Source organism: Elgaria multicarinata, chromosome 13 (assembly GCF_023053635.1).
Source record: "Elgaria multicarinata webbii isolate HBS135686 ecotype San Diego chromosome 13, rElgMul1.1.pri, whole genome shotgun sequence".
NCBI classification, from domain to species: Eukaryota; Metazoa; Chordata; class Lepidosauria; order Squamata; family Anguidae; genus Elgaria; species Elgaria multicarinata.
The window spans coordinates 23879361-23891500 of record NC_086183.1 but is presented as its reverse complement, the minus strand read 5'-3'; the positions used below and the strand labels follow the sequence as shown (position 1 = coordinate 23891500).

Below are 12140 nucleotides of genomic sequence, written 5' to 3'. Positions count from 1 at the left end.
GAGAATCTGTGAGTGGCCCAAAGTCACCCAGTGGGTTTCCATGGCCAAGTGGGGACTAGAACCCAGATCTCCCGACTCCCAGTCCAACACTTTAGCCACTACACCACGCTGGCTCCAGGACAGCAGATTATGTAGACAGACAGATCAGCTGGGCACAATCCCCAACCCCTCTATAGCAGGATGCACTGTATTTCGATTTAAATTAGAATAAGCCATATCTTCCGATCTGGAAACCTCCCCCATTTCCCACATCCCAGACTAGGGAGCCCAGTGGTGAGAGCAGTAGTGAGAGGGTGGGTCTCTGCATGCCCTCAGAGGCTCTCTCTTCTGCATTATAACTTCCCATGCTCCAGAACTGAGTGCCTTTCTGTGCTCATTTGCCCTTACCTATTTGAGGATTAAGTGTTACAGGCCAGTGTCAGTGTCTCTGATTAAGTATCAGTTGCATCTGACTTGCTGGTGGGGGCGGCAGGGGTGGGGGTGGGGACACACGGAGGAAAATAAGCCGCAAATAAATCGGCCCTATGGACAGCGAGAGGAAGGAGATTTGCCCGCTGCTCTGTGGACCATTCTGAAGCAGTGGGCATCTGACACCAAAAGTGCTGGAAAGAAAGAAAGAAAGAAAGAAAGAAAGAAAGAAAGAAAGAAAGAAAGAAAGAAAGAAAGAGAAAGACCATCTCAGTTGCAGCCCTGGAGAGGTGAGGCATGCAAAGCTGAGCTTTTCTTGATGGTCTAGAACTTTCTGTGGGGACAGCAAGGGACACAAAGGAAATGAAAGGGGAGGACGGGGAAGTGGCAAAGGGGACAAGAGGCAGATTGATAAATGTGCAGGTTGCTTCGGTTGTGCTTGTGACGCGGATAGCTCCCCCCCCCCCCCACACACACACACAGCCTCATGCCAGGATCAAACTGGCTCTTGTGCTTCCATTTGCGACAGAGGCAGGCAAGTGGGTGTCACCGTCAGCCCATCAACAATGGGAGCCTGTGTTCCCTGCTGTTGCTACTGCCGACACCGCCTCCATTTTCGCTGCCTGTTCCTTTACAGCAGACCTTCTCCCCGGGCCTGAGACCGCACGCTGCTCGTATTGTGTTGCTGGCCCAGGGAAGGGACCACATCCAAAGGGCTGCACTGTACCCTGTGCTATGACATGGACATGCTTGGCCTTCACCTGATGCCCATCTTGGTGAGGGATGCTCCTGGCCCCTGAGGCTAGTAGATGTGTGCGTCTTTCTATTTCAAGGAGTACTTATACACCCAATCAGACCACAGGGCCATCTACCAGTGTGGTATAGTGGTTAGAGTGTTGGACTGGGAGTCGGGAGATCTGGGTTCTAGACCCCACTTGGCCGTGGAAGCTCGCTGGGTGACTTTGGGCCAGTCACAGACTCTCAGACCAGCCTACTTCACAGGGTTGTTGTGAGAATAAAATGGAGAGGAGGAGGACTTTGTAAGCTGCCTTGGGTTCCTTCAAGAGGGCTCTCCCACACTAGAGGCCTTCATGAGGCAGCTGGACAAGCATCTGTCAGGGATGCTTTAGGGTGGATTCCTGCATTGAGCAGTGGGTTGGACTCGATGGCCTTGTAGGTCCCTTCCAACTCTGCTATTCTATGATTCTATGAAAAGGCAGGACATAAATGTAATGATGACAAATATAGCCAGCCTTGACCTAGCATAATTGTTAAGATATTAGATGCTACCAGTGCCTTAGACAGCCTCTTTCAAAAGATCAAACCCAGTCAGACCACAGGTCCATCTGCCAGTGTGGTGTAGTGGTTAGAGTGTTGGACTGGGAGTCAGGAGATCCAGGTTCTAGTCCCCACTCGGCCATGTAAGCTCACTGGGTGACTTCAGGCCAGTCACAGACCCTCAGACTTGCCTGCCTCGCAGGGTTATTGTTGTGAGGATAAAATGGAGAGGAGGAGGATTACGTACACAATCTTGGGGTTCTTAAGGAGGAAAAAAAGGTGGGATATAAATGCAATGAACAAATAAATACCGTCCATATTGCCTATGCCAGGGATGGGGAACGTGTGGTGATGGTGGTTGGGCCTGAAGAGAGCTAGAGTTCAACAACATCTGGAGGCCTGGTCCTGGGCTATCCTGATGGGCAGCAGCTCTCCAGGTTTCAGACAGAGGGGTCTTTCCCAGCCATAGATGGAAATGCTGGGGATTGAACCTTCTCCATGCAGAGTATGTGTTCCATCACTGAGCTACAGCCTTTCCCCTTCAGCCGCTTGGGCTCTGGGCCTTCTTATTAGACAGCCAAATCTAAATAAACAAGTGGAGTTTGTAACAAAATGTTGTGGAGTACCTTCTCCCCTGAACAGGGGTGCTCTTGTTCAGTCTGCCTGCCAGCCGTGACTTCCACCAGGGTATGATAAGGTAAGGGTGTTGGACCTCTTTCGGCTCTCCGTTTCAGAGCAGCATTGGGGGTCATGTTCCCAGACCCTTGGCAGTCTGTATTTACCCATTTGTCATCCCAGGAAGCTGATTGGTGGGAGATTCAGGACAGATAAAAAGAAGGACTTCTTCACACAGTGCATAGTTAAACTATGGAACTCATTATCACAAGATGTAGTGATGGCCACCAATCTGGATGGCTTTAAAAGGGGGTTGGATGAATTCCTGGAGAAGGCTATCAATGGCTACTAGCCCTCATGGTTGTTTGCTATCTCCAGTATTCGAGGCAGTAAGCCTGTGTGCACCAGTTGCTGGGGAACATGGGTGGGAGGGTGCTGCTGCACCATGTCCTGCTTTGTTGGTCCCTGGACGAAAGCTGGTTGGCCACTGTGTGAACAGAGTGCTGGACTCGGTCTGATCCAGCATGGCGCGTCTTATGTCCTTATGGTCTTAACTTTTTCTTCCTGCCTCTTGTGTAAAATCCAGTCCTAGACAGTCCACTGTATGGGTATAGCCTAGCAGTTGTGGTCAAGACCAACCTGTGCAATGGTCCTGATGAGCGTGAAGGTCATAAATCATGTCAAGTTGTGCCAGCCTATTTCTTTTGCACAGCTTTTTACCTTTCCTCCCCCCCCCACCCTCGGCCAGGGCATTTGTGTGGCATGCAGCTCTTAAGACAGAAGAAGGGGTACCTGTGCTCTTCCCCAGATGTAGTCAGACTCCAACTCCCATCAGCCCCAGCCAGCATGGCCAATGGTCAGGGATGAAGGGAGTTGTAGTCAAGCAACATCAGGAGGCCTGTGGATGCCCCAGCCTTGACACAGAGACTCCCTTTTGTTGGCAGAGGCTTCTGGACCGCTGGCTGGTTAAACCCAAATTGTCTTGTGTACAAATCGTGGAACTAGGGGTGTTGAGGAGCCCAGCAAGCCCTTGCAGCATCCTGGGTCTGGGAGCGAGCATTGAAGTCTACTGCTGCTAGAGGAGAATAGGCAATCTTGCAACCTTGTAGCCCTGCTAGGTTGAACGAATGCAGCCAGACATCGGATACCTTCATTATTAGAGTATCCAATGTCGCTCTGCATTCATTCAACCCAGCAGGGTTCTGAAGTTGCAAGGTTGCCTATTGCTTTCATACTCTGGTTTCTGTGCAGGTCATATAAATCTTTCACCTAATCTGTTCTAACAGCAATGGCCAGAATTGGTTGCGCTACCCCATGCTGGCTGGGAGTGATGGGATTTGTAGTCCATCTCATCCTGAAAGGCACCAGGCTACAGTAGGATGCTTTGGATCAGGCGTTTCAATCTGGTCCTGTGGGGTCCGCAGACGGGGGCCCTCCCTTCTCCTGACACCAATCCCCTTTTATCCAAACACGGATCTTTGGGTGTGCATTTCCCCCTTTCCCAGGTAGTGTGCATTTCCCCCCATTCTGGTACTTTTGGCCACGCCTCTTTTGCCTTCAGCTCCGCCCACCTCTGGAATGTGCCCCACCCTTTTGAAATGGAATTTGGCCCTTGTGCTGAAAGACGTTCTTCACCCCTGATTTAGATAGTGACGATACTCAAAGCCACATCAGGAGCTTTCTGGCTATGGGGATCTGAATCCATGCTTCCTGCACTCATGTTATTGTAATGAATATTAAATTAGGGTGACCCTATGGAAAGGAGGACTGGGCTCCTGTTTCTTTAACAGTTGCACAGAAAAGGGAATTTCAGCAGGTGCCATTTGTATTTATGGAGAACCTGGTGAAATTCCCTCTTCATCACAACAGTTAAAGCTGCAAGAGCTATACTAAAGTGTCCAGATTTAAAAGAGGGCAGGGCACCTTCAGCTTTAACTGCTGTGATGAAGAGGGAATTTCACCAGGTTCTCCATATATACAAATGACACCTGCTGAAATTCCCTTTTCCATGCAATTGTTAAAGATACTGGAGCTCTGTCCTCCTTTTCATAGGGTCACCCTAATTAAATTCACATTATTATTTCACTGTTCCACAAAGTAGCTCAGAGTGGAATGGATGTATGGGCTCACCCAACCTGTCTTGCTATTTTCATCCTGATAACAATGTTGTGAGGTAGGTTAGGCGGAGAGATAGCTGTTGGCCCAAGATTTTATCCAGTGAACTTTGCAACCTCCTGTTCTGCTGAGGCTAACAGGATCACGTCTAGGCAGATCGTTCTAAGCAGAAATCAGGACCCTGGAAAGCTCCCGGGGGGGGGCTTGACGGCTGAGCTGATCGAAATGTTGCCTCAACGGGGAGCGGATGCCTTTGGAGGGCAACTTCAGGGATCCAGGAGCCATTTTCGGCTGCCAGAACCTGCCCTACATGTGCCATGCTCTACAGGGTGCTGCACGTTATGTAGTGCAGCTGGAAAGAACTATTTATTTATTTATTTAAAACATTTATATCCCGCTCTAGATCAATAAGATCTCAAGGTGGCATACAATTCAGTGGCAAACTGCTATGGAGTACTAAAAGGGGTAAATTTGACTGTTCCTCAAACTAAATTATATGAGCCTCGTGTGGCGCAGAGCGGTAAAGCAGCAGATTCTGCAGCTGAAACTCTCCCCACGGCCTGAGTTCGATCCCAGCGGAAGCTGGCTTCAGGCAGCCGGCTCGGGTCGACTCAGCCTTCCATCCTCCCAAGGTCGGTAAAATGAGTACCCAGGTAGCTGGGGGAAAGGTAATAACGGCCGGGGAAGGCAACGGCAAACCACCCCGCTATAAGGCCTGCCAAGAAAATGTCAGCAAAAGCTGGCGTCCCTCCAAGAGTCAGTAATGACTCAGTGCTTGCACGAGAGGTTCCTTTCCTTTCCTTCCCAAGCTAAATTTGACACTTTTAGCGCTCTGTAACCCTAAAGCCACAATTTGAGGGTAAATCGCCACTACCGCTGAACACAGTGGGACGGCAGGGGCTGCATACTGCCCACCTGTGATATAAAGGCAGGCAAGGGCTCTTCTGCATTCTGCCCCTTAAGGGGTCTCAAGTGGTACCATGACACTTCGTGGCTGAGTGGGGAGTCCCACACTGTGATGTAGGGATGGGAAACTTCTGCTCCAGGGGCCACTTTGGCCAAGCATGCCATCCCTTTCCCTTCCCAAAGACCCCTTCCCCAAATCTCTGTCTCCTCAGAAGGGATGGGAGAGTGACTCAGTCCCCTTTCTCCTTCAACAAAAAGCAATGGAGGAGTGGCAGAGACCGAGCTTTCTCAGTGTCACTTCCCCCCCCCCACCTCTGTGTTCTTGCAAAGCCAGCGGGAAGCAAAGCAGCAACTCTGTGCAGAGAGAGGCAGGAGCGACCTCCAAGCCTCTGCCTGTGCTGAGTTTAAATTCTCCATGCAGAGGGAGACCTCTGGCTGCTGATGTCACAATGCAACTAGAGAAACAAACAGCTTGCTGTTCTCCCTAAGGCAGAGGTGTGGAATCTCAGGCCCGGGGCGGGGTGGGTGGGAATGCAAATCCAAATCCGGCCCACCTGGGATCCTAGTCCAGCCCCCCAGGATTCTCCCAAAGGCCACGCCCTTTCCCCAGGCCCCACCCACCTTTCCCCAACATTTGATGGTTTCCCAGCTTTTGCTAGATTGAGGAGAGGTGTGAAAGCCCTCTTCAAATACTTGAAAGTTTGCCACACAGAGGAGGGCCAGGATCTCTTCTCGATCCTTCCAAAGTGCAGGACACAGATGAATGGGCTCATGATACAGGAATCCAGATTCCGGCTAGAAATCAGGAAAAACTTCCGGAGTGTTAGAGCAGTACGACAATGGAACCAATGACCTAGGGAGGTTGTGGGCTCTCCCACACTAGAGGCATTCAAGAGGCAGCTGGACAGCCATCTGTCAGGGAGGCTTTAAGGTAGATTCCTGCATTGAGTAAGGGGTTGGACTCGATGGCCTTATAGGCCCTTTCCAACTCTACTATTCTATGATTCCCATTCTGAAAGATGCCTCTCCAAAGGCTTAGTTACTGGCATTAAGAGCTTTAATTGGGAAGGTGCTGGTATTGGGGGTGTTTTGACCCCACGCCTTCTATCATGGCTCTGCCCACTATCAGAATGCAGCCCCCAAGAGCTCCTACAAAATGGAATTCGGACCTCAGGCTGAACAAGGTTCAGCACCCCTGCATTCATGGCCCCACCCCTTCCCCCTTTGGTCATGCCCCTTTGCCTCTGGCTCCACCCTTCACTAGAATGTGCCCCTCCCGAGAGCTTCTATGACATGGAATTTGGCCCATGGGCAGGAAGAGTTTCAACACCCCTGCCCTAAGGAGTGGGACACTTGAGGGATTCCCTCAAACGTTAGGAATAAGGGCATACACAAGTTTTAAAATAAATACAAAAATATGGATGATATGTTAGTTTTGGGGACATGACAAAGCCCTACTAATATGGGAACATTTCCTCATCCAGTGTGGACGGTGTGGTACCCACAGGAAACAGGAAGCTGTCGTTCTGAAGAACTGTCGCTTTGGCCCCCTGTGCCTCCACAGACCATCTGATCACCCGTGAGTGAGTTGAAGATTCACCCCACCCCACCTCTTGAGGCGCATTTGAGAATAACAGCAGGGATCCCTAATTGGTTGGTTGACATTGGCGAAACGTTCCATTCTTCCCTACTGGCGACCTGACCCCAGGCATGCCTGCCAAGATGAGGAATTCCCAGATGGTGCATTGGAGCTGAGCTGGCATGCCTTTCCTTTGCAGAGATTTATCACTGCTGCCTCTTGAAGGTCACCATTATATGGAATGCTTTATTATTCTAGTGAGTCCAAACAACTGTCCTTCTACCTTCAGTTTCAATTTGCTTCTCATTCTTTTTCCTTAGGTTGACCTTCTCTGTTGCTCACAAATTATCAAGATGAAGCACTTCTACAAGACTCTCCCGGTCATCTGGGTCTTATTTGAAGGTACTTCTTGGACAATGGGATGCGATCCGTCCTTCTGATGATCTCCTAGTGCCTTGCAAAATTGTAACCCTCCACGTTAGATGCAGCACACCAGACATGTATGGTAGCCCTCCAAATTCATGCTAAACCTTCTGGATTTCCTGCTTCCTGCAGGCCCTAGTGACATAGAACATGGTTGATATGCTTGCTTGACAGAGTGCATGGGCCAGGGTTGTTCCAAATAGATCTGTGTACAGTGCTCGAATCTCAGGCGGAGCTGGTAGGGTGGCCATATGTCCTACTTTAGAGAGGCCAGTCCTCTGTTTGAAGCACTGTCTGGTCCAAGTCCGGTTTAAAGATAAAGAACCACTAGAATGGAAAAGAAGGGAGGCTTTGAAGTTGCCCACCAGCTGTTAGCACTTCAACAGTTCGACAGCAGATTGAGCAAACAGAACAAGAGGTTACCAGGTCAGTCTTCCCCAATGTGGTGAGATGCGTTGGTATTTGTTCTCTAAATTATAGGAATGGTCTCTGAATTACAGTAATTATTTCTAAATTTGCATCTATACATACAGATTAGCGCATGCAAATTGTATGCACATCTGTGTACTTTTTTGGGTGATGTGTAAGTAGTCACCTTAAGACCTCCCCTGCTACCTTCTGTGACAGCCCCCTTAGCTACTTATTTTTGTAAGCTATGGAGGGGATGCATAATTTGGCTAAAATGGGGGGAAAGTCAGAGGGGACGTGTACTTTTCACCCCTTCATTCATGCTCCATGAGCTAGATCCAGACAGAACTCGGCTTCACTTTTGCTTTTTGTTTGTTCGTTTTTTCATCTGTTAGCCATAACTTAGTCTACTACTTGGATGGCCACCGCACAATGGTAGAGCACATGCTAAAGGTCCCAGCCGGTTCAATCCAGTGAAGGCTGATGGCTCTGCTTTCAGTGGGGGCTGTGAATTCATTCTGGGTTTGAGTCAGAGCTCTAAAGGAGCTATCCAAGGTGCTAAGTCTAGTTTGGGGCTAGGGTTCAACACCTTGGATATCTTCTTTAGAGTTCTGGCTGGTTCTGATTGAAGCCCAGTATGGATCCATAGCCCCACCAAAATTGGAGCTACTAGCCTCCACTGGGTCAATACCCAATGTCTCCAGGTAGGGCCAGGCAAAGACCCTGGTCTGAAACTCTGGAGAGTTGCTGCCAGTCACTGTAGACCGGAGTAGGCAACCCGGTGCCCTCCAAATGATGTTGGAGCACAACTCCCATCAGCCCCAGCCGGCATGACCAATGATCAAGGATTATGGGAGTTGTCATCCAACATAATCTTGAGGGTGCCTATCACAGGGCAGACCATACTGAGCTAGATCAATCAATGTTCTGACTCAGTAAAAGATAATCCACCTTTCTGTGTTCCTAAATGCTGTGTACAGAAATGTAAATGGTAGTAAGCAAATTGCTAAGTGGATGGATGGGTGCTTTCCAGTGCTGAACAAATCTGAATCATTTAGTCTTGGAAGGAGGAGCCAGGCCCAACAATGTCCAAAGCAGACAATGAAAGAGCTAATCTCCCTTATTTTGTGGTCCCTTGAAGCTCACAGGAGAAGCTAGAAGCAAGATCATGGCAGGAAGGCAGATCAAGGCAACAAGTGAGTCCTGCTGGCTGGAATTCAGGACTAGTAGGACAATAGGAGGATATTATCTCAGCAGGGAGCTAAAGCCAACGGAAGTCATATGTGGGCTAACAAGACCTGTCAAGTGTTCAGCTCCACCCGTCTTCATTGTGTAACTTGAGACTTCTATGAGGCTGGGAAGATGGAGGTTCTGCTGGGGACTTATCCTCTGGCTCAGGGGACAATGACAGGGCTCTGTCCTCTAACTGGGAGGACCCTGAATAGGGCACTGACTATCCTACCCCAGAGAAATTAGCCTGTGCCTCATTCTCATCAGAATCTGCTGCTGCTGCACACTGGAAGACCTAAGTGTGTGTGTGTGTGTGTGTGTGTGTGTGTGTGTGTGTGTGTGTGTTGACATATTCTTCTCTCCCAACTCTGCTCACTCCAGTTCTCCTCCTCTTTCTGCCTCTCTCTTGCAAAGTACTCCTGGCTGGCCCGTGGACTGCCTGGATGCCCGAGCACATTAGAGCCTTCGAGGGCACCTGCGTCGTCATCCCTTGCCACTTCAGCTACCCGGATGAGCTCCGCCCATCTGCCGTGCACGGCATCTGGTACTTCAACAGCCCCTATCCCAAGAACTACCCCCCAGTGGTCTACAAGTCCCGCACCAACATCGTGCACGAGAGCTACGTCGGGCGCAGCCGGCTGCTGGGAGAGCTGAATTTCCGCAACTGCACCCTGCAGATCTCCCGCCTCAGTCCTGAGCTCACGGGCAAATATTACTTCCGGGGGGACCTGGGCGGCTACAATCAGTACACCTACCCAGAACACAGCAACCTTGAGATCATCAGTGAGTACCAGGCAGTGCTGCCGGGGGTTGCCAGTTTGAATGCCTGCACATTGCGGGGTCAGGTCATGGGTCGTGGCCCCTTTCGTCTGGCATTGGAAGCTGCAGGGGTGGGAGAGTCCATGATAGGCAAGGGAGGATGCCGTGCCACTTGATTTGAGGTCAATTAACCCCACATGAATTATGACCCACCCACCCCGGTTTTAGCCCTCTGGATGATGAATGCATTTTAGACTCTCCACCCCAACTGGTCTTATCGGAAATAAGGATCACAATTCAATGGCTAGAGCATCTGCTTCAGAGGGCCCTGAGGCTAGGAAATCTCTGAGCTGTGCTGAGCTGCCCCCGTATGATGAGCTGCACCAAGCTGCAGACCAGAAGGTTACCTGGGTTAGGATGTCGTCAGGGGGTCTAGCATGGTTCCACCTGCCCTTTGGTTTCTCTTCACCTGGTGGGACGATCAAGGCTTCAAAAGACAACCTTGACTGTGTCTTCTAGCTTGCACTCTGTATTTGCAAGGGTTCGTTCTATTGCAGGAGTGCAGAACTTTAGACCCATGGGTCTAATCCTGCCTGCCTGTGGTCCCAACCTGGCCAGCCCACCTTCCCCTGTCCCATCCACTTTCACCCCACCACTAATCATCTGGTGGTTTCTCAGCTTTTAAGCAGTTCCTCAACCAACCAACCATTCTAAAAGGTTGAAATGCCTCTTCTGGCAGTGTTTTAAGCTAAAACATGCTGATATTTTTGTTACTTTCACCCTAAATGATGTTGTAATCTGCTTGTGGGCTTCCCTTATGCATCTGGTTGGCTATTGCAGGAAACAGAGCATTGGGCTAAACAGGCTTTTAGTCTGATCCAGCTAGGCGCTTCTTACGGTTCTTCGCTTCTAACAAGGGTGCAAAATTTCACAGTTAGACCTTCTACCTGGAGGGAAATACAGGAGCTTGGGGAGGCGGGTCCCATTTCTGCCCCATCTCTGCCTCTTTTCAACCCCATAGACAAGCCCACCATTGTGAGCCCCGCAGAAGTGGTGGAGGGATCCGAGGTGGAGCTGCGCTGCGTGGTGCCTGACAACTGCCCCGACATGAAGCCCATCATCACCTGGATGAACCACGGGGATCTGTCCGAGCATTCGGTCTATGCACAAGTGGAGGAGGAAGGTGGCACGTGGTCCCTCATCTCCCTCCTCAAGTTCATGCCGTTGCGTGAGAACCATGGCCGTGAGGTGGGCTGCAAAGTCACCTATGCCAACACCACTTTCGAATTCGATGGCATCTCCACCTTGGACGTCAAATGTGAGTGAGTGGAAGCCACAGAGGCAACCCAGCAGCACGGGGCTGGAGAACTTTGCAGGAACTCTGCAGGAGAGGGGCGATAGCTCAGTGGTAGAGAACCTGCTTTGCATGCAGAAGGTCCCAGGTTCAATCCCCAGCATCTCCATGTAGGACTGGGAAGGAATCTTGCCTGGAATTCTGAAGAACCACTGCCAGTTGGTGCTGTCAACACTGGGCTTGATGGACGAGTATCTGATTCAGTATAAGGCAGCTTTCTGTGTTCCTGACTTCAAGAGCCAGGGTTGCTTGTGCGCTGAACATCAACCCCCAACCCCTGAATTCTTCAGTGGGGAGTCCTTTCTGTAGTGGAGGCTGGTGGCTGCGATTTTGGTGGAGCTGTGAATCCAATCTGGGCTTCAGTCAGAACCGGTGCTAAACCCCAGCCCCAAAATACATTGAGCACCAGGTCTTGCATCTCAGTGGGAGGGCTTGGAATCACAATAATTAGTTAGAATTTGTTTCTTAGAAAGTCTAGGGAAAGTTACACGTCACTGTGTTTGCTAAAATAGAATAGGGAAAATTGTATTTATTTATTGTTCTTTATTTATATAAACATTTATATCCTACCCTTCTAGTGCCCGTGCACCACTCAGATCAGTATCAGAACTTAACAGCCTGAGCCATGTCTTGGGAATTCTTTTATTTTTATAAAAACAAGTTACTAGTCCTGTTTGTTCCAGAGAGGGACGCTGATCTCTTTGGCTTTCCTCCACAGACCCGCCCCGGATCCTGCAAGTGAACTCTTCTGTGGAGATAATACATGGCTCCCAGGTGGTGCTGGTGTGCTCAGTGGACAGCAGCCCCATGGCCCTGATCTCGTGGTTCAGAGAAGACGAAGTTCTGCATGAGGACATAGCTGGAAACCTCACTCTGTATTTAGATAATGTCACCTATCTACATGACGGCATCTACACTTGTGTGGCCGAGAACATCTATGGCAAGGACAACCATTCCCTGGCCCTGGCCGTGCTTTGTGAGTGGCTAGTCTCCAAACTCTATGGGATGGGTCCCCCATTCTGTGAAGCGCTCTAACGTGTCTTCCTGGTTCTTATCAAATCCTGC

At 50.0% G+C, this 12140-nt stretch overlaps 1 protein-coding gene across 3 annotated transcripts in view; it reads left to right on the top strand.

Annotated features, from left to right (window-relative positions):
* Positions 1-12140, top strand: part of LOC134408062 (myelin-associated glycoprotein-like) — a 52703-nt gene that overhangs the window by 29644 nt on the left and 10919 nt on the right. For all 3 annotated transcript variants that reach the window (XM_063140135.1, XM_063140134.1, XM_063140136.1), the window contains 5 exons: positions 6807-6905; positions 7222-7303; positions 9377-9745; positions 10743-11039; positions 11794-12051. In XM_063140135.1, coding sequence (XP_062996205.1) covers positions 7255-7303; positions 9377-9745; positions 10743-11039; positions 11794-12051 — 973 coding nt within the window. In that variant the 5' untranslated portion in view covers positions 6807-6905; positions 7222-7254. The remainder of the gene's footprint in view (positions 1-6806; positions 6906-7221; positions 7304-9376; positions 9746-10742; positions 11040-11793; positions 12052-12140) is intronic.